Below are 22,301 nucleotides of genomic sequence, written 5' to 3' on the forward strand. Positions count from 1 at the left end.
TTTTCGCCGGCACAGATCATTTTTGGAAGGCTGACAACACGTTGAAGATAAAACTCGCTCAGGAGATCTTCATCTTCCAAAACTGACGAAAATGTCGAATGTGTGTATGCTCTTGTGAGATTGTTCCTCCCCAAGAAACTCTCAACCAAGTGTTTTAAAAAGATTTCCTTTTAAGGCTTTGGAAAAGGATGACTCTTGTGAGACTGGACGTATGCACACAAGTGCAGGCTGTGTCACGACAACGCCCCGTGTCACACGGCCACTTCCATCACGGAATTTTTGATCTAAGAAAGTCATTTCTGTTGTTCCATAGCCCCACTATTCACCTGATCTGAGTCCTTGTGACATTTTCTTTTCGTGAGATTGAAAAAAATGTCTTACAAGGACATCATTTTGGAACTCTGGAAAACATTAAAAAGATTGTCACCACCATGTTGAGGGCCCTACAGATTGAGGCCTTTCAGCGCTTCTGCCAGGACTGTTAACGACTCCGCCGGTGTATAGTTGCCGAAGGGAACTGCATTCAAGCGGACAATATTGTTATTGAAAAAAAATCTTTGGCAGATAAAAAATTTCATTCTCATTGCTTTTGTCACATACGTCGTATATTGTTGCGCAAGCAATGTTGTTGCTGTTGTTGTGGTCTTCAGTCTAGAGACTGGTTTGATGCAGCTCAACATGCTACTCTATCCTGTGCAAGATTCTTTACGTCCCAGTACCAACTGCAACCTACACCCTTCTGAATCTGTTTAGTGTATTCATCTCTTGGTCTCCCCCTACGATTTTTACCCTCCACGCTGCCCTCCAATGCTAAATTTGTGATCCCTTGATGCCTCAGAATATGCCCTACCAACCGATCCCTTCGTCTAGTCAAATTGTGCCAGAAATTTCGCCTCTCCCCAATTCTGTTCAACACCTTCTCATTAGTTATGTGATCTACTCATCTAATCTTCAGCGTTCTTCTGTAGCACCACATTTCGAAAGCTTCTATTTTCTTCTTATCTAAACTATTTATCGCCCACGTTTCACTTCCATACATGGCTACACTCCATACAAATACCCTCAGAAATGACTTCTTGACACTTAAATCTATACTCGACGTTAACAAATTTCTCTTCTTCAGAAACGCTTTCCTTGCCATTGCCAGTCTTCATTTTATATCCTCTCTACTTCGACCATCATCAGTTATTTTGCTCCCCAAATAGCAAAACTCCTTTACTAATTTAACTGTCTCATTTCCTAATCTAATTCCCTCAGCACCGTCCGACTTAATTCGACTACATTCCATTATCCTCGTTTTGCTTTTGTTGATGTTCATCTTATATCCTCCTTTCAAGACACTGTCCATTCCGTTTAGCTGCTCTTCCAGGTCCTATGCTGTCTCTGACAGAATTACAATGTCATCGGCGAGCCTCAAAGTTTTTATTTCTTCTCCATGGATTTTAATTCTTACTCCAAATTTTTCTTTTGTTTCCTTTACTGCTTGCTCAATATACAGATTGAATAACATCGGGGAGAGGCTACAAGCCTCTCACACTCCCTTCCCAACTACTGCTTCCCTTTCGTGTCCCTCGACTCTTGTAACTGCCATCTGGTTTCAGCACAAATTGTAAATAGCCTTTCGCTCCCTGTATTTGACCCCTGCCGCCTTCATAATTTGAAAGGGAATGTTGCTAACATCCCTAAATCGTTTTTAACGGTGGAAGGAAAGCTGTACCTCTTTCCAGTCTCGAGCAAATACGTCATACATTTTGACGTTTGGTCTCGACGAGCTATGACGTGCCACGTAAGCGTTTCAGCAGGTGTACTCACCGCCCTCTGCGGCTGCAGCGTGCCGAGTCGCAGCGAGATGCCCTCTGTGAGGCGGTGTCCCCAGAAGGGCGTGTGGTTGCTGGCGCGCCAGCCCAGCCGGTAGGTGTCGGCGTTGACGCCCTGGATGATCTCGGGGTCCACCAGGCACTGCGACTGCTCGCACAGCAGCTCCAGTCGGCCGCCCATCGACTGGCACTTACTGCAAGCACGACACACCCTCTCTCACCGGTCGCCACATCACAGCACCGACACAACAAGCTACACTTCTGTACAGGCTGTCCCTGTAGGAGAGCCTCAGTGTCCGCGGAGATAAAGAAAAAGATCATTTGAAGCGAAGACTGGAATTATTATATGTCTGATATCTGTTCTTTCCGAGATGTGCTAAAGAGGAGACACCACACAAATACAAGCCCCTGACTACCAGTAATGATGTACATGAAACGTATTCTCCGTTGCGAATACGAACAACCATCAGCTGTGTAAGGGGATGAAGAGAGTGAAAATTTGTGCCAGACTGTAACTCGAACCCATATTTTTCGTTTCCCGCGAGCGGCCGATTTAACCGCTTTGGCTATCCGTACACGACTCACGGCCAGGCCCGAACTTCCATACGTCACGATCTGTACTCGTACACACATTATTTAATTCTCGTACAGGGGAGGACATGTTTTAATTGAAAGTCGCTGCCTGGTATCAGCGGAAAAATACAGTACTACAGTGCCTGTATTGTTAAGAGGAACGATACAATGTTCCTTCGGGCGTGCATGTATATCCGAAGGAGCAGGCTGAGCTGTGGCTGGCTCGAGTCAGGCTTGTCTTGGGTTAAACCTCGGTTACAGTCCTGTGATTTTATTTCTCTTGCGGTTACCGCGATAATGTTGATGTCCTCTCCATGAGTGGCAGCAGCAGCGTGTATCGATACTAGTACTGCTGTACTATCTTTGGTGTGGCAGCTATAGTTTCCAGTCGGTCGGGGGGCGGCAAGGAAGTCTCTGTCGCACATACTCTGACGGGGGCCGCTGGCGGTGTGCACGCGCGGTTGGAATGTGAGGTGTTGCTTGCGAGTGCTACGAAGTTCGTCGCCCACCGATCTCGGACATGAAAGTTGAGTCCTCACTTTACCTACTATCGAGCCTCAACAGTTTACATTCCTTCGTTTGATCCTGATTGTCGCTTTTGGGACATTCCTACGAGCAACAACTTGTGTGTATTCAAGTCAGCCAAGATTCCAGCCATCTTCCTGTGGAGTTTAACTTAATTTATTCCCAGTTACTGAAGTTGACCAGTGGTATCTTCTGCCTTGTGGCCGTTGACGTTCCGGTTATCTGCCCTGCGGTGTATTTCCCTCGTCGTGTTGTTGGTGTCCGGCGCGGCGTGTAGTTCGACAGCTGAGGTGTTGTTGGTCGTTGTGGGCGCCAATATTCTGTGTGTCGTTGTATTGAAATATTGTGGTCGTTTTGCTGGTTGCGTGGAGCGGAACTGATTTTGTTGATTGGTCGGTCGGCTGTCTGTCGGTTGTGTTGCATTCAGATTAACAAGTCGTTGGACAGACTGCCTGTCTCACCTAAACGGGCGTTAGTGTTACTATCCCAGGCCGACCCTAGCAAACTTCTGAGTGCCGTTCCTTGTGTGTTTGGGCTTTAGTTATTTGGTTGATGTGTGGCCTTCAGCCGAGTATCAGTATCTCTTAAATTAATGTTCTTGTTTCGCCCTTAAGGCATAGGATTGTTATGCTTTTGTATGGGGCCTTCAGCTGAATTTTGCATGAAATGTTTTAAGATAAGGCCTTCTGCCTTTTGATTGAAACTCTTCTTATTGCTTAATATGCGGCCTCCAGCCGAGTTCTTTTAAATGTAAATTGCTAAGGCCTTCAGCCTGTTTAGATTGAAGATTTAGAAAATATTCTTGAGTGAAACCTCATGAAGAACCTTGTATTTCAATTTCTTGCTTAGGCCTTGTGTCTTGGATTTTGAGTGTGGCCCTCAGCCGATCTAAAGTTAATTAAAGGATGTCGATTAAAGTTTTGAGTCTTTTGCATCCTTGTTGTAACATCGTGTGTTGATGAATAAAGTTTGTATGCTGAGTGCAACTGACAGCAACTTATTTTGGCCCCTTTCCACAACTCAGTCCGCTCTGTACTGCTAGCCCAGGCATTTCACAGGCACTGCGGCGACTTCAGCCGTTATGAAATACATGAAATGTACACTCCTGGAAATTGAAATAAGAACACTGTGAATTCATTGTCCCAGGAAGGGGAAACTTTATTGACACATTCCTGGGGTCAGATACATCACATGATCACACTGACAGAACCACAGGCACATAGACACAGGCAACAGAGCATGCACAATGTCGGCACTAGTACAGTGTATATCCACCTTTCGCAGCAATGCAGGCTGCTATTCTCCCATGGAGACGATCGTAGAGATGCTGGATGTAGTCCTGTGGAACGGCTTGCCATGCCATTTCCACCTGGCGCCTCAGTTGGACCAGCGTTCGTGCTGGACGTGCAGACCGCGTGAGACGACGCTTCATCCAGTCCCAAACATGCTCAATGGGGGACAGATCCGGAGATCTTGCTGGCCAGGGTAGTTGACTTACACCTTCTAGAGCACGTTGGGTGGCACGGGATACATGCGGACGTGCATTGTCCTGTTGGAACAGCAAGTTCCCTTGCCGGTCTAGGAATGGTAGAACGATGGGTTCGATGACGGTTTGGATGCACCGTGCACTATTCAGTGTCCCCTCGACGATCACCAGTGGTGTACGGCCAGTGTAGGAGATCGCTCCCAACACCATGATGCCGGGTGTTGGCCCTGTGTGCCTCGGTCGTATGCAGTCCTGATTGTGGCGCTCACCTGCACGGCGCCAAACACGCATACGACCATCATTGGCACCAAGGCAGAAGCGACTCTCATCGCTGAAGACGACACGTCTCCATTCGTCCCTCCATTCACGCCTGTCGCGACACCACTGGAGGCGGGCTGCACGATGTTGGGGCGTGAGCGGAAGACGGCCTAACGGTGTGCGGGACCGTAGCCCAGCTTCATGGAGACGGTTGCGAATGGTCCTCGCCGATACCCCAGGAGCAACAGTGTCCCTAATTTGCTGGGAAGTAGCGGTGCGGTCCCCTACGGCACTGCGTAGGATCCTACGGTCTTGGCGTGCATCCGTGCGTCGCTGCGGTCCGGTCCCAGGTCGACGGGCACGTGCACCTTCCGCCGACCACTGGCGACAACATCGATGTACTGTGGAGACCTCACGCCCCACGTGTTGAGCAATTCGGCGGTACGTCCACCCGGCCTCCCGCATGCCCACTATACGCCCTCGGTCAAAGTCCGTCAACTGCACATACGGTTCACGTCCACGCTGTCGCGGCATGCTACCAGTGTTAAAGACTGCGATGGAGCTCCGTATGCCACGGCAAACTGGCTGACACTGACGGCGGCGGTGCACAAATGCTGCGCAGCTAGCGCCATTCGACGGCCAACACCGCGGTTCCTATTCTAGGTGAGTCCGCTGTGCCGTGCGTGTGATCATTGCTTGTACAGCCCTCTCGCAGTGTCCGGAGCAAGTATGGTGGGTCTGACACACCGGTGTCAATGTGTTCTGTTTTCCATTTCCAGGAGTGTATTTGCAGTTGCGAATACGAACAACCGTCAGCTGTATAAGGGAACGACGAGAAATATTAGTGACAAAAGCGAAAAACAGAATGGCTTCAATTTCGGCAATTTAGTTTCCGCACTAGAAATTCATTGACTCTTTTCTCACACCTCACTCGTTACCTTAAAGTTTCATCTCACTGGCTACAGGAAACTGACGTGTTGTTAACCTACAATGAATTGAAAAGTCATGGATTACGTCCTAATATCGAAAAGGACCTCCTTTTGCCCGGCGTACTGCAGAATCTCGGCTTGGCATGGGCTCAACAAATCGTTGGAACCCCCTGCAGAAATACTGAGCCATGCTGTATCTATAGCCATCCGCTACTGCGAAAATGTTGCCGGCGCCCGATTTTGTGCACGAGCTGACCTTTTGATTACTTCCGATAAAAGTTCGATGGGATTCATGTCGGGCCATTTGGGTGGCCAAATCATTCGCTCGATTGTCCAGGACGTTCTTCAAACGAGTCACAAACTGTTATGGCCTGGTAACATCACATCGTTGTTTCGGAACGTCAAGTCCATGAATGGCTGGAAATGGTCTCCAAGAAGCGGAACATAACTATTTGCAGCCATGATCGGTTCAGCTGGACCAGAGGACCAATTCTATCCCATCTAAAGACAGCCCACACCGTTATGGAGCCGCCACCAGGTTGCACAGTGGCTTATTGACAACTTGGGTCCATGGTTTGGTAGGGTCTACGCCACTCTCGAACGCTATCATCAGCTCTTACCAACTGAAATCTGGACTCATCGGACCAAGACACGGTTTCCAGTTGTCTAAGATCCAACCGATGTGGTCATGAGCCTAGGAGCGGCGGTGCAGGCAATGTTGTACTGTTAGCAAAGGTACTTGGGTCAGTAGTCTGCTGTCATAGCCCACTAAAGCTTCATTTCGCCGGACTGTCGTAACAGATATATTTGTCGTACGGCCCACATTGATTTCTGCAGTTACTTCACGGATTGTTGTTAAGTGAATGTCGTTGGCCACAGCGTTGTTCATTATGAGAGATAAAGCCTGAAATTTGACATTCTCGGCTAACTCTTCATACTGTGGTTCTCGGAATGCTGAATTCCCTAACGATTTGTCCCATGCGTCTGGCTTCAACTACCAGTCCGCGTTTGAAGCCTGTCAATTGCCGTCGTGCGGCCACAATCGCGACGGAAACCTTTTCACATGAATCACCTCAGTACTCGCTAATGCACTGCCCTTTTATACCTTGAGTAAGCGATATTACTGCCATCTGTATGTGTGCATATCTTTATCACATGACTTCCGTCACCTCAGCGTATGGACAGTAAGGAACACTACTGTGACTAGCGCTGGCCTTGATCTAAACTTTATCCCTAAGTGTGTTTCTCGGTCACTGAAAGTGTGCATTGGAATATATTAGGAACTCTTGCAATTTTATTCCCGATAAATAAACAATAATATACATAAAATGCTTAGCAAAATAAAACAGTTTAATGATGACGATAACTACTTAGAAGTGTTTCTCTTGGGAACCGACTGAAATGGAGCATGCGTATGCGTCAACGTTTTTGCTTCAAATGATCATTTATGTATAGCTACAGAACAACAGAAACAAAAGTTAATGCCATCGAAACGAGTTATTCAAACCAGGTCAATGTGAATTGTACTGAGACTCTGTGCTCCCTTCTACAGCTGTTCTTTTTCTGACGTCAAGCAACTGTTTCGCCATTAGTTAGTACTTTTGTTTACTGTAACTGAAATAGTAGATGGCGGACATATATTCAACGAAATATCATTTATAAGATACAGACGTACTTGACAATTTGGACTTACCATTCATTGCAGTTTATCTTCACTGTTTCCCCGTACACATAATACCGGCCGTTATGGTAACATTCTGAAAAAGAAAGGAAAGAAAAGGTCGATAATCATTGTTACAACCATGGAGTGAAACATTAGCTTCTTCCTACGTATGAAATATTCAAAAACTTAAAGGGATTTAGCTGGGTATCTATTTCGATAACTGCCGAAAGCTGCTTGTCGCTATGTAATAACTCGTATTATGCTAGCCCTCGTAGTTCATATGGCCTTCCGAAGTGATAAATAATTCCTCTTACGACGATTGTCAGTAATAAAGACGATGCGATATACCTTATAACAAAATACCTTGCTATTCTGTTGAGCTACCGAGTAGGAATTCGACAGATTTCATACGTCTTTTGTGTTTGACTGACTCTGACATGTGATCTCTCTCGTCACTGTCGTTCCTGTGTCGATTTAGTTTTCATAGACAGGAATTAGGTTTCGTGCTGAAATAATTAATCTGTTTCGACAGTATTCATTTCCATTTCCTTTTTATTCAGTGGCCTGTTCTATGAGCTGTGTCATCTATTGTTAATATTTTCATGGAAAATTTCGCCCTAATTTTGCCCTAGAATAGGTAGCTTTTTTTATACATGTAGACGATACTTTTCTAATTTGGTCTCACCATAGTGAGAATTTGCACAGCTATTTAGATCTCACTTCAATCCACGGGAATATTCACCATGGAGGTGGGAAAGGATGGCTTCTTGGTCAGGAAGAATTTTGGTGGTACATTGGGCCTTGCCGTTTATAGGAAGCCAGCCCACATCAGTTTGTATCTTCAGAATGACAGTTGTCACTATCGAGCTCAGCGTGAAGGGGCACTTTGTAACTTGGTTCATAAGGCACGCCGGCCGCGGTGGTCTAGCGGTTCTGGCGCTGCAGTCCGGAACCGCGGGACTGCTACGGTCGCAGGTTCGAATCCTGCCTCGGGCATGGGTGTGTGTGATGTCCTTAGGTTAGTTAGGTTTAAGTAGTTCTAAGTTCTAGGGGACTTATGACCTAAGATGTTGAGTCCCATAGTGCTCAGAGCCATTTGAACCATTTTTTTCATAAGGCACATATCATCTCAGACCCTTAAAGTTTGTCAGTTAACGCACTAAATTACATTTCGGCAGAATGGCTATAATAAAAACGGATCAGACGCCCATTGCTCTGTCCACCAACCGTGCAGCGGCTGAGTGATGAGAATAGTATTGTGTCGCCTAAGTCTACGGCATTTCTGTCTTACACAGGTACTGTTTTCAACAGGATTTATCATGTTCTGATGAAATGAAATGATCGTATGCTTTAAGGAGACCACATCTGGCGTCGTTCGGCCACCTGCTGCAAGTCTCCTTATTTGACGCTACCTGCGCGTCGTTGATGATGAAATGGTGATAAAGACAACACAATACCCAGTTCCCGAACTGATAATGTCTCCGACCCGGCAGGGAATCGAACCCAGGACCCCATGATCTCGAGGCCGCAAACTAACCACTTGACGAAAAGCTGCCGACATATTCCGATAAAAAACAGTGTGAAGTGCGTTTTTCGACTACTATTTAAGATCCACCAGGATAGTGGAGGACTGTTGCATAGACCAGGTCTGTACAGGAGGCAACTGGGCGAGCACGAGCGCTCACGCCCACTCTTGGCCTGAGTAGTGAGCGCTCGCGGTAAAATGTGGCTGTCGGACGTTGTGCAGGGGGAATCGAAACGGGTCGCTGTCTTCAGAAGAGTGACCATGTGCTAAGTTGGCTGTAGCCTTAAAGCAAGCGTACATACTTAATGACTCAGTTCCTAATTCTAGAACACTAAAAAGGGGGAAGGAAGTCATAATTTATAGTTTATGCAATAGTTAATTATAATTATAAAGTGCACCTGTGGTCTAGGGGGTAGCGACTAGAATCTAAACGTTCTCACTCCCGGGTTCGAACACCACAACTGATTAAATTTTGAATAAAAATCATCAACAACGGCGGCCGAAGACTTCCGGCATAAGAGGTCACCCTCATTCTGCCAATTGCCTGTCAAAGGGGACGGAGATGCGGACAGAGGGTTAAGGCATTTTCTTGCTCCTGGGGAGGGTAACTAACCTAAAGGCGGAAGAATCAGCAAAGATCAATGGCACGAGGATGCAGAAGGCAATGGAAACCTGTCCATTAAGAGACACATAACGTTTATCCACAGGACATGTGGTCTGTGACTGAAAAAGTGTCATGAGGATCTGTCCATTGGAAAAAGATTCTGGACTAGTCCCGATTCGGACCTTCGGGAGGGGACTGCCGAGGGGGAGTGACCAAGAGAAAAAGACTGAATGACCAATGAACGGATATGGTAGGGAAGCTAGAAAATCTGTAAAGAAAAATGCAGAGGCACAATGTAGATATCGTGGGGCTTAGCGAAGTAAAATGGAAAGAAGATATGGATTTCTGAGGTGAGTATAGGGTAATATCAAGAACAGCAGAAAATCGTGTAACAGGAGTAGGATTCGTTACGAATTGGAAGATGGAGCAGAGAGTGAGTTACTGTGAACTGTTCAGTGATACGATTGTTCTCATCAGAATCGACAGCAAACCAACACCGACAACGATAGTTCAAGTATACATGCCGACATCGTAAGCAGACGATGAAGAAATAGAGGAGGTACGTCAGGGTACTGAACGGGTAATTCAATAGGTAAAGGGAGATGAAAATCTAATAGTCATGAGAGACTGGAATGCGGTTGTAGGGGAGGGAGTAGAAGAAGAGATTACAGGAGAATATGTGCTTGGGACAAGGAATGAGAGAGAAGAAATACGAATTGAGTACCATAATAAATTTCAGTTAGTAATAATGAATACTCTGTTGAAAAATCACAAAAGTAGGACGTGTACTTGGAAAAGGCCAGGAGATAAAGGAAGATTTCACTTAGATTACATCACGATCAGGCAGACATTGCGAAATCAGATATTGTATCGTAAGGCGCACCCAGGATCAGATATACGCTCATGTTCAGGAGAAAACAGAACACCTTGAACGACTAGGCATGTACATTAATATGTTCTGCTGGAATGATTAGCATTTGGACTACGTCGGCCCGCAGATTCAAGGACAACATCGATATCGCGGCGCAACACCACCTACCAGTAAAATGTGCCTTCGGCTCTCGTTGTCGCTATAAACCGATGGTAATGGATCAGTGTGACTTGAACAGACATGCAGGGTGCCTAACAGACACATGCACGAATCGTACTGTCAGATCAGTGAGTTTGAAAGAGGGCTCATTATTGACACGAGAATTTGTGATGCATCCATATGCAAAATTGCTGCTCGTTACGGACGAAGTGTTTCGGCAATAGTGTCTTCAGACGAATTCAGGTTCTGTTTGTTTGAAAATGATGGCCGCATTTTGGTTCGCTGCAGACAGGGGGAGAGCGGCATCACAGTGACTGCATTCGCACAAGACAAACAGTGCCAATTCGAGGCTTTATGGTGGGGGTGCTACTGGATACAACTAAAAATCACTGTTCGTGCCTTTTTTAGGGCACTGTGACCAGTATGGCCTGCGTTAATGATATCCTCAGACCTGTTGCCATACCCTTTGTGCACAACCCCCAGACTCCATGTTTCAACAAGACAATGCACGACCACAATGATAAATAATAAATGTCGTGTAACTAGGGCCTCCCGTCGGGTAGACCGTACGCCGGGTGCAAGTCTTTCGATTTGACGCCACTTCGGCGACATGAGCGTCGATGGGGATAAAATGATGATGATTAGGACAACAGAACACCCAGTCCCTGAGGGGAGAAAATCTACGCCCCAGCCGGGAATCGAACACGGGCTCTTAGGATTGACATTCTGTCGCGCTGACCACTTTTTTCTTTTTTTAAAATTCTCAATTTGTTCGTTTTCGTTAGTTGTATGTGCTCGGGGCGGACGTCGCAAGACACCCGTTTCTGTTCGTCGTGATCCATTAACTCAGTTTTTTTATTACAGAGAGTAGCTAACACTCTGACCGAACACGCTGAGTTACCGTGCCGGCGTCCACTCAGCTACCAGGGGCGGACGTTACAAGTACTGTGCCAGGCCTTTAGGCGTGTATTAATTTTGTCTGTTCTATGTTCAGTATATGGCCTTCAGCTGAACCTTACGTGAAGTATTTTAAGATTAGGCCTTCAGCCGTGTTTTATTTAAAAGTCTTGTTTGCTCTGTATTTAGGCCTTCAGCCGTAATGTGTAAATTCCTGTCTGTAAGGTTTGCCTTTAATTATCTTGAATTCTTAAAACGGCCTTCAGCCGTACTGTGTAAATGCTTATCTTACGGTTTGTCTTTAATTATTCTGAATAATTGTTTGGGCCTTCAGCCGTCAAGATATTTCAAGTTTTCTTAAGATTGGTTTCTGTTTTACTGTGTAAATGCTTGTCTTTAAAGGTTGCCTTTTATTATGTTGATAAATTATTGGGCTTTTAGCCGAGGAATTACTGCAAATTTTCCTTAATATGGCTTCTAGCCGAGATTTGTAAATGCTTGCCTTTTAAAGAATTTCCTTCGCTGATCTGAAATATTATTTGGGCCTTTAGTCGAGAAGATATTTTAATTTTACTTAAGTAAGGCCTTCAGCTGTTTATCTAAATTCTGGGGCTTTAAAGAGAATTATTTAAGGATATCTTAATTTTACTTAAGTAATGCCTTCAGCCGTTTCTCGAAATCCTTGTGTTTTAAAATGAATTATTTAAACTTTATTATTGAGAAGTTACTTGGGCCATCGGCCGTGAATTGATCCTTGTTGTTTTAAAGAGAAAACTGTGCATTGGTTTTCGAGGAATAAAGTTGTGTGTTCTTGTGCAACTAACAGTAACTGATCTTGGCCCCTTTCCACAACCTGATCCGCTCTGTCCTACGAAATAAGATTTCATTGTTTCTTCTTATGTCACGTCAGTAGACAAGTACTCCCCATCACAGAGGCCGTCAATTACTCTGGTTTAGTGGTTCATAGCCAATTCACTGCATTTAAACTTTGAAAAGACTCACTATATGCAGTTCAGAACTTCCAAGAGATTTACTTCTGGTGTGTGTATAAAATATGATGACAAGGAAATAGGAGAAGTTGAGAGTGTAAAATTCTTGGGATTACAACTTGATAATAAATTCAGTTGGGAGCAAGGTACTAACGAACTGCTAAAGCTCCTAAACAAGTCTGTGTTTGCAATGCGAATGATATCAAACATAGGAGATATAAATGTAAAAAAACTGGCATATTGTGCTTATTTTCACTCCATTATGTCATATGATATCATACTTTGGGGTAACTCCACAAACAGAGAAAAAAGTTTTAGAGTACAGAAGCGTATAATAAGAGTAATGAGTAGTGCAAATCCAAGAACATCATGTCGAAACCTATTCAAAGAATTGGGCATATTAACCACAGCTTCTCAGTATATTTATTCCTTAATGAAATTTGTTGTAAATAATACATCTCTTTTTCCAACTAACTGCTTAGTACACAGTATCAATACTAGGAATAAGAACAATATACATAAAGATTTAAAACCACTTACTATTGCCCAGGAAGGAGTCCAGTATTCAGCAACGCATATTTTCAATAAGTTACCAGCAACCTTTAAGAGTTTAGTTTCAGACAAGGCACAATTTAAACATAATTTAAAAGAATTTTTGGTGGCCAACTCCTATTCCATCCATGAGTTTCTCAACAAGTGCAGTAGTCCATTTCAATGAAAATTTATTGTTGTTGTTGTGGTCTTCAGTCCTGACACTGGTTTGATGCAGCTCTCCATGCTACTCTATCCTGGGCAAACTGCTTAATCTCCCAGCATGTACTGCAGCCTACATCCTTCTGAATCTGCTTAGTGTATTCATGTCTTGGTCTCCTTCTACGATTTTTACCCTCGACTCTGCCCTGCAATACTAAATTGGTGATCCCTTGATGCCTCAGAACAGGTCCTACCAACCGATCCCTTCTTGTAGTGAAGTTGTGCCACAAACTCCTCCCCAATTCTATTCAATACCTCCTCATTATTTTATATCCTCTCTACTTCGACATCATCAGTAATTTTGCTTCCCAAACAGCAAAACTCCTTTACTACTTTAAGCGTCTCATTTCCTAATCTAATTCCCTCAGCATCACCCGACTTAATTCGACTACATTCCATTATCCTAGTTTTGCTTTTGTTGATGTTCATCTTATATCCTCCTTTCAAGACACTGTCCAATTTATTATACTTTAATTTTTGACAATACTTGGTTATAACAACCAAGTAACTACCTACTGTGTGAATGATGGATGTACGGAAGCAGATGTAAGTCTTAAGTCTGTAAATAGCGGAAGTTTAATTTTAAACCTTGTACATTATCTGACTGTTCTTAACTGAGGATCACTGAAATGAATAATTTACTTTAATGGTTGTAATAGCCAAGAAACTAGCTACTGTGTGAATGATTGATTTAATGAAAGCAAATGTGAATATTAAACCTGTAAATATTAGAAGTTTAAATTTAATTCATGTACATAATTTTATTGTTTATTGACTGAGGATCATTAAAATTAATGAAACTCAAGTTTTTGTAATTACATTTTTGTTATGTGTTTATCTGATATGTTCCATACCCAGGAGATTTCCCTCTTTCATGGGTCTGTGGAATGAATAATTAATCTAATCTAATCTCTAATCTAATCCCCCTATCCGCTCTCTCCTCTGCGTTTAACAATGAAATTCCGATTGCACTCTCAGTGTTACCGCCCTCGCATTTAATTTCACCGAAGGTTTTTTGACTTTTCTGTATGCTGAGTCACTCCTTCCCTTGTCAGAACAGCAGGGGCGCTGCAGCAGACTCACCCGTTACGAGCAGTGGGTCGAGTCGAAAAGGTCTTTACTCACCGCGGACGGGCTCCGGGGGCGGGATGATGCCCTTGCAGAAGGACCAGTAGTCGGGGCAGCAGTCCTCCGAGTTGGTGCGGTTGCAGAAGTCGTCGCAGTAGCAGAGCGTGCCCAGGATGGGCACGGAGCAGTCGTCCTGGCGGTTGGGGCAGCAGGTGCCCCGCGTGCCGCGCATCGCGCAGTAGGGCCCGCGCAGGTCCGAGTAGTCGGCGCCGCCCACCGCCACCAGCAGGCTCGCCCCCAGCGCCGCCAGCGACAGCCACAGCAAGCTCCTGCACACCGAGCACCGCCTCAGAAACTCGCCTCCTCGGCAGATTTAAATTAACTGGCGTGTGAGGTCCGAAGTCGTGACAGGTTGAGAGGTGGCATGAGCCCCCTCTCATATTTCTATCTTACGATTCTCCTCTCTAATTGCATGCAGTGAAAAGTCGCTATTCCTTCACACGCGGACTTCCCAAGCAGCGTCTCTCGTCACCCAGGTGGTCCGGTGACAGGCGGGATCCAGTGATCTCGAGAGGGTTAAGCCGACGGGTGTGAGGCAGTCGAGTGAATGCTTTCCAGACGCCTACATTGTCAAGAGACACGCCCGCAGGGGCTTGAAGTAGCGGCTGGGCTAGAGGTTCCGTTACTTCGCAGAAACTTAGCGAAAACACTTTCTGGCGGGCTACCAGCGAGGCGTGGGAATGACTTGTGTACCCAGGCAGTTGTGGCGGGAAAATTCCCGCGCTTTCTGCAAAATAGTAACTGTGATTGGCTTGCTCAGGGCATAGCTCTGTGACGTAGCAAAATCAGCGCAGAAATTGGCGCCAAGAATCTCCATTGGTGGAATGGTAGTGCTCCGGCAATGGAGTGGAATTTTCCGCCGGTTTTCGAGTTGCTGATTGGAACGTTTAACCACGGCCACTGTCGTGGGGGCGGGAATGTTCTGTGTTCGGTCTGTACGGGTGCTCAGGGGTAGTCGGCTCTCGCCTTTCAGTCGAGGACGTCGAAGCAACCAGCCATCGCCTCCGGTACGCCAGATCGTGTTCTGGCAGTTAAGAAGACAGTTTGGTAATGTATGTCCGCAGCACCGGCAGATAGGGGTTTTCCTAGGTGATAATCAGAGCTCAGCAGAGCGCGCCTGTTCGTCTTTTTCTAACTTTGTTCTGTCTTGAGTAGCAGCAATTAATGTTGAGTTAGCTGTGTGTCTCTCTTAAGATTTGAGTGGCAAGGAATTGGCTCCACATACCACTTCGTCTTAAACCTCACAATCTAGTTTGGGGACAACTTCACCTTTACAGTGTTTGTATGAGTATCCAATTTGAGCCAATTTGATGTATTGTAAATGTTTCACGTGTTTTTGTTTTTTATTTTGTGTTTAGTCTTAATAAATCATATTGTTATTTTGGACAGAACTTTCATTCTGTTAATCGGTAGAGCAACCCATCATTTCTCACTACGTTAATGAAACCTTCCTTTATTTAACTTATTTATCAAATTAAATTATTGCAGGTGCCAAACTCTTTTCTACTCCACTTGCAGGGTTGATTACAGTCAGTTCGCGTATTTTTTTTAATCCATGTGCAACAGCAAAAGTCGGAGTTAGAAAAGGGGGGGGCTTAGAGCATCATTTACATATGTAGATTCTAGAAGAATTTAGTGTTAAATACACTGCTAGCCCCGGCACCTCGCAAGGTTCACTATCTGATCAAAAGTACCCGGACACCACTATGTGATGCGGAATGTAACACGGGAAGCGGACCCGCCAATATACGAGGCGTGTTTTTTAAGTAAGTACCACCGGCCGGGATGGCCGAGCGGTTCTAGGCGCTACAGTCTGGAACCGCGCGACCGCTACGGTCGCAGGTTCTAATCCTGCCTCGGGCATGGATGTGTGTGATGTCCTTAGGTTAGTTAGGTTTAAGTAGTTCTAAGTTCTAGGGGACTGATGACCTCAGAAGTTAAGTCCCATAGTGCTCAGAGGCATTTGAACCTTTTTTTAAAAGTAAGTACCGTTTTGAATAAAAAAAAAGACCTGTTAAGATACCTCAATAATTTTATTTTTACATGAAAGCCTGTACCTTAGTCTACTTTTCTACATAATTTCCATCAATATGGAGGCACTTGTCATAACGTTGTACCAGTTTTTGAATACCCTCCTCATAGAAGTCTGCCGCCTGACTTGTTAACCACTGCATCACCACTGTTTTGACTTCGTCATCGTCTTGAAGACGCTGACCGCCCAGGTGTTTCTTCAAGTGCAGGAACAGATGGTAGTCACTGGGCGCAAGATCGGAGGATGATCTAGAGTTTCCCATCGAAAAGATGTGATGAGATCTTAAGTCGGATTCGCCACACGCGGACGGGAATTGTCTTGCAGCAAAACCATGCCTTTGCTCAACTTCCATGGACTGTTGCGTTGATTCTGGTGTGACGTATGCCACCCATGTTCCATCGCCCGTAACAACTTGGCTTAAGAAATCATCACCGTCGTTGTGGTGCCGCTGAAGGAATGTTAATGCACTGTCTAAACGTTTGGTTTTGTGCACATCCGTCAAAATTTTCGGTACCCAACGTGCGCACAATTTTCGGTAATTCAAGTGCTCCGTCACAATGCCATACAAAACACTACGAGAAACATTAGGAAAGTCATCCCGCAGGGAGGAAATCGTAAAGCGTCTGGTTTCTCTCACCTTATTGTCCACTTCTTGCACCAAACTTTCATTAACGACCGAAGGACGCCCACTCCGTTGTTCACCGTGCACATTTGTGCAGCCATCTTTAAATGCTCTCACCTACTTTCTTACCCTTCCATCACTCATAATGTTTCCTGCATAAACTGCACAGATCTCACGATGAATATCGATCACTTTTAGGCCTTTAGCACTAAGAAATCTTATAACAGCCCGTACTTCACAGTCAACGGGACTCACGATTATCGGAGGCATCTTAAACACTCAGTACACAACGTAAACAAGGAAAAATGAGACTGTAATGGCGTCTGTGCGTAGATTAAGGTACAGGCTTTTATTCAAAAATAAAATTATTGACATATCTTAGCACGTCTTTTTTTAATTTCAAAACGGTACTTACTTAAAAAAACACGCGAGGGCCTGGAGTATTGTGTTGTCAGTAGAGAAGCAGCAACAGCTGAACGGGACATTCAGGAGAGTTCATTGACTTCCAACTTGGACTTACATGTCACCTGTGTAAATGTCAACATATTTTACAGCATTGGGTACTGCGTACAGCAGGGAAGCAGTTCGGAGACGGTAATTGCTTTTTTTTCAGCAGGACAACGCACCCTATCATAAAGTAGCACATGTGAGGCAATCAGGCGCATTTCAAACCTTCCGAAGCTACCCAAGTCGACTGTTAATGAGGTGGTTGTGTAGTGGAAACGTAAAGAAACAACAATAGCTAAAACAAAACAAGGCAGCGTTCACGAACCTTTGGGCACTTTAGAGAGTGGTTGTAAAACATCGCATGAAATCATCAGAAGGAATCACTCTTGAATTCCAAAGTGATACCAGCAGCCCAGCTAAGAGAATGACTGTGTGTAGGGAGTTTAAAACGGGATATAATGGTCGAGTAGTCGTTCATAAGCCACACATTCCTGAATCAATGCTAAGCGATGCTTACGGTGGTGTAAAGAGGGATGGCACTGGCCTGTGGGTGAAACATGTGATTTGCAGTGATGAGTCGCGCCATGCTCTATGGCAAACCGATGATAGGGCTTGTCAAATGCCCGGAGAACGTTACCTGCCACCATGTGTGGTGCTCAAATGACTCTAAGCACTATGGGACTTAGTATCTGAGGTCATCAGTCCCCTAGACGTAGAACTACACTATTTGCCATTAAAATTGCTACACCATGAAGATGACGTGCTACAGACGCGAAATTTAACCGACAGGAACAAGATGCTGTGATATGCAAATGATTAGCTTTTCAGAGCATTGACACAAGGTTAGCGACGGTAGCAACACCTACAACGTGCTGACGTGAGGAAAGTTTCCAACCGATTTCTCATTCACAAACAGCAGTTGACCGGCGTTGCCTGGTGAAACGTTGTTGTGATGCCTCGTGTAAGGAGGAGAAATGCGTACCATCACGTTTCTGACTTTGATAAAGGTCGGATTGTAGCCTATCGCGATAGCGGTTTATCGTATCGCGACATTGCTGCTCCCGTTGGTCGAGATCCAATAACTGTTAACATAATATGGAATCGGTCGGTTCAGGAAGGTAATACGGAACGCCGTGCTGGATCCCAACGGCCTCGTATCACTAGCAATCGAGATGACAGGCATCTTATCCGCATGGCCGTGACGGATCGTGCAGCCACGTCTCGATCCCTGAGTCAACAGATGGGGACGTTTGCAAGACAACAACCATCTGCACGAACAGTTCGACGACATTTGCAGCAGCATGGACTATCAGCTCGATGACCACGGCTACGGTTCCCCTTGACGTTGCATCACAGACCTGGGTGCACGAATGGCGAAACGTCATTTTTTCGGATGAATCCAGGTTCTGTTTACAGCATCATGATGGTCGCATCCGTGTTTGGCGACATCGCTGTGAACGCACATTGGAAGCGTGTATTCGTCATCGCCATACTGGCGTATCACCCGGCGTGATGGTTTCGGGTGCCATTGGTTACACGTCTCGGTCACCTCTTGTTGGCATTGACGGCACTTTAAACAGTGGACGTTACATTTCAGATGTGTTACGACCCGTGGCTCTACCCTTCATTCGATCCATGCGAAACCCTACATTTCAGCAGGATAATGCGCGACTGCATGTTGCAGGTCCTGTACGGGCCTTTCTGGATAGAGAAAATGTTCGACTGCTGCCATGGCCAGCACGTTCTCCAGATCTCTCACCAATTGAAAACGTCTGGTCAATGGTGGCCGAGTAACTGGCTCGTCACATTACACCGGTCACTACTCGTGATGAACTGTGGTACTGTGTTGAAGCTGCATGGCAGCTGTACCTGTACACGCCATCCAAGCTCTGTTTGACTCAATGTCCAGGCGTATCAAGGCCGTTACTACGGCCAGAGGTGGTTTTTATGGGCACTGATTTCTCAGGATCTATGCACCCAAATTGCGTGAAAATGTAATAACATGTCAGTTCTAGTATAATATATTTGTCCAATGAAAACCCGTTTATCATCTGCATTTCTTCTTGGTGTAGAAATTTTAATGGCCAGTAGTGTAATTTATTAAACCGGTTATCCACAATATAGTGTTTTATTACGATCTTGGTTAAGAAGTTTTTCTTCTCCTAAGAAAGTAAACACAGATCGACACTTCATACTCAGTATGAGTAAACTAAGGGGTAAAAATTGTACAGGGTCGCCAAGTGTTTGTCAACCAGTCTTCGAACTGATGACAACAACGACAACGTAAACTATAAAAAACAGCTAGAGAAGCAGGGCGTAATGTTAGTTGTTGCACTTTGTAAAATTATTTTGCCTACATATGGTAGCAATTTAAGTGATATGAGTTCGATTCTTCTTTTAGCAATGGCATAAGCCGCTGCTTCGCTAGTAGGTGGATTTTATTCCGTATGTTGTTCATCTGTCGAAGCCTCGTGGCAGCCAAGCAAACTACTGATAGTTATTACAGAATCATACAGGCTCGACACTACACGTTTTCTACAAAGGTATCCTATGCAGAATATATCTTGGCACGTCTATGGCTGCGAAGGTATCGGTGAAGGACGGATCACTTCAGGCCGGATGAATTTTTCTGGCCGATGTAACCTGAGGTAGGGGACAATACAGCGCATTGTAGCAATATTCGTGGCGGGCCGTATCAATCCAGTCAGAAGACTGACGCCTAAAAAAAAAAAAAAAAAAAAAAAAAAAAAAAAAAAAGTAGCTGTGTAGCATTGTAGTAGGCATTGTGAACGCGATGTTAATTCCAGCGTCCTGACTGTCTTTCAAGGAGGCAAGGAGGAGGGGGGGCATTACCTCCAACATATCTGTCCTCATCCAGCAGCAGCTCCTGTGTTAGGCGAAGATAGCGTGCTTACGCTCTCAGTATGCCCTAGAAAAAGCGCTAAGTTATAACGTGCGTATAGTAATGGTATGTCTGGCTTTCCGGGCGGGAAGGAGCGCCTGGTCCCCGGCACGAATCCGCCCGGCGGATTTGTGTCGAGGTCCGGTGAACCGGCCAGTCTGTGGATGGTTTTTAGGCGGTTTTCCATCTGCCTCGGCGAATGCGGGTTCCCCTTATTCCGCCTCAGTTACACTATGTCGGCGATTGCTGCGCAAACAAGTTCTCAAATGGCTCTGAGCACTATGGGACTTAACATCTGAGGTCATCAGTCCCCTAGAACTTAGAACTACTTAAACCTAACTAACCTAAGGACATCACACACGTCCATGCCCGAGGCAGGATTCGAACCTGCGACTGTAGCGGTCGCGCGGTTCCAGACTGAAGCGCCTTTAACCGCGTGGCCACACTGGCCGGCAAACAAGTTCTCCACGTACGCGTACACCACCATTACTCTACCACGCAAACATAGGTGTTACACGCGTCTGGTGTGAGACGATCCCTGGGGGGTCCACCGGGGGCCGAACCGCACAATAACCCTGGGTTCGGTGTGGGGCGGCGGAGGGGTGAAGTGGACTGCTGTAGTCGTCGTAGGGTTGTGGACCACTGCGGCTGCGGCAGGGACGGAGCCTCTCCGTCGTTTCTAGGTCCCCGGTTAACATACAATACAATACAGTACAATGGTATGTCTAGCCGAGAGTGAATGGCGGCGCATGAGAAACACATTTCTTTAAAGAATTCACGATACGAAACCTCCTGTCAATTCATAAAGTATTCTGGAAAGATTGAGTTTCTCCTAAAAAGAATTACAAATAAGGAAAACTAGTCACCGAACGTTATATATTTCTAGTTATTTTTCTGGTTCGGTGCTATGCTTGTTCATTCGAACATACTGACAGTATTTGTGTGATCTAATTGACTCGATGTCAGAACACCTATAGCATCCGCTCTTTCAATTCACTTGTTATTCAAAAAATTCGTTATGTAGATCAGAAGTAAATCATTCTTTTTGCACCTCACAAAGTAAACGAAAATTGTAAAAGTCGTTCCGTCTTTAATTTACTATTCAATCCATTAACAGTTTGATTATTATCTTTATTGTCAATGGAAGTGGTCGCGTAGCTCAGTCCACTGCCCTATAGGCAGCCCGCACAACTAATACACGGCATGTGTTGCATACCGGTCAGGTAGAAGTCGTAGTGCTAACGGACACTCCTGGGCTGAGAGGTATGTCAGTGATAAATTCATTGGCTTACAGCTGCGAAAGTACATTCGAGGAACAGAGGAAATTGTCTTTGCTGAAGCCCGAGCAGCTGTATGTTGGGCACGAGTAAATGATGCGTATACATAAGTGTAGAACGAAGATGGTTTCCGATTGTCTATGTACCAAGAGCAGCAGTACCTGCGTAAGCCTGGTTCTGAACCTTAAATGAAATTTTTCTCTCGAGACAGACACTGTAGATACCAAAGACGTATTTATTTCTATAACTGTAATCCACGCATATATGAAGTTCTCTTTTCACACTCTCACAACATTTCATATTGTTTATAGGACACAATCAGTTGAATACGATGGAATAAACGTCTGATTCCAGGAGCTTAACTTCAAATTTGTTGGCCAAACACCGAAGTTTCCTTTCTGTCCACGGTATACCATGCCTGTACATATATACAGAGGCAGTCGTCTTTCTCTTAAGTTTCGCAGGAGATTATGTTATTTCATGATAATATTTTTCGTAAGGGATTCTATCTTTGAATCTTTGTATCGCTATTGTCTTTCATTTCTTGGATGCTATAATGAAGAACGCATTATATATACTTTGAGGAGCTACTAAGCCGTATTCTGAGCTGTAATTTTACCCCTACATAAATAGATGCCGCATTTCGTAGTGTTTATTTGTAGTAATGAAATAACCAAAATTTCTTTATTGTAGGAAAACCTTACAGATGAATTTCTAGCACCTTCTTTATGACACTCTGAATACTCAGCTACGGAGGGAGATATATATAGGTGGAAGCAGAAACATGTGAAATTTAAAACTTTCGCGGCGTATAGAATGTCCATGAAATTTCGGCTGACCTCCG

The 22,301-nt window shown here is 45.0% G+C and overlaps 1 protein-coding gene across 2 annotated transcripts in view; it reads right to left on the reverse strand.

The window, feature by feature from the left end:
- LOC126194737 (tubulointerstitial nephritis antigen-like) overlaps nt 1-22,301 on the reverse strand; it is a 618,836-nt gene that overhangs the window by 28,919 nt on the left and 567,616 nt on the right. For both annotated transcript variants that reach the window (XM_049932997.1, XM_049932998.1), the window contains 3 exons: nt 14,175-14,446; nt 7,282-7,345; nt 1,813-2,011 (listed from right to left, as the gene is read on the reverse strand). In XM_049932997.1, coding sequence (XP_049788954.1) covers nt 1,813-2,011; nt 7,282-7,345; nt 14,175-14,446 — 535 coding nt within the window. The remainder of the gene's footprint in view (nt 1-1,812; nt 2,012-7,281; nt 7,346-14,174; nt 14,447-22,301) is intronic.

Source organism: Schistocerca nitens, chromosome 7 (assembly GCF_023898315.1).
Source record: "Schistocerca nitens isolate TAMUIC-IGC-003100 chromosome 7, iqSchNite1.1, whole genome shotgun sequence".
NCBI lineage: Eukaryota > Metazoa > Arthropoda > Insecta > Orthoptera > Acrididae > Schistocerca > Schistocerca nitens.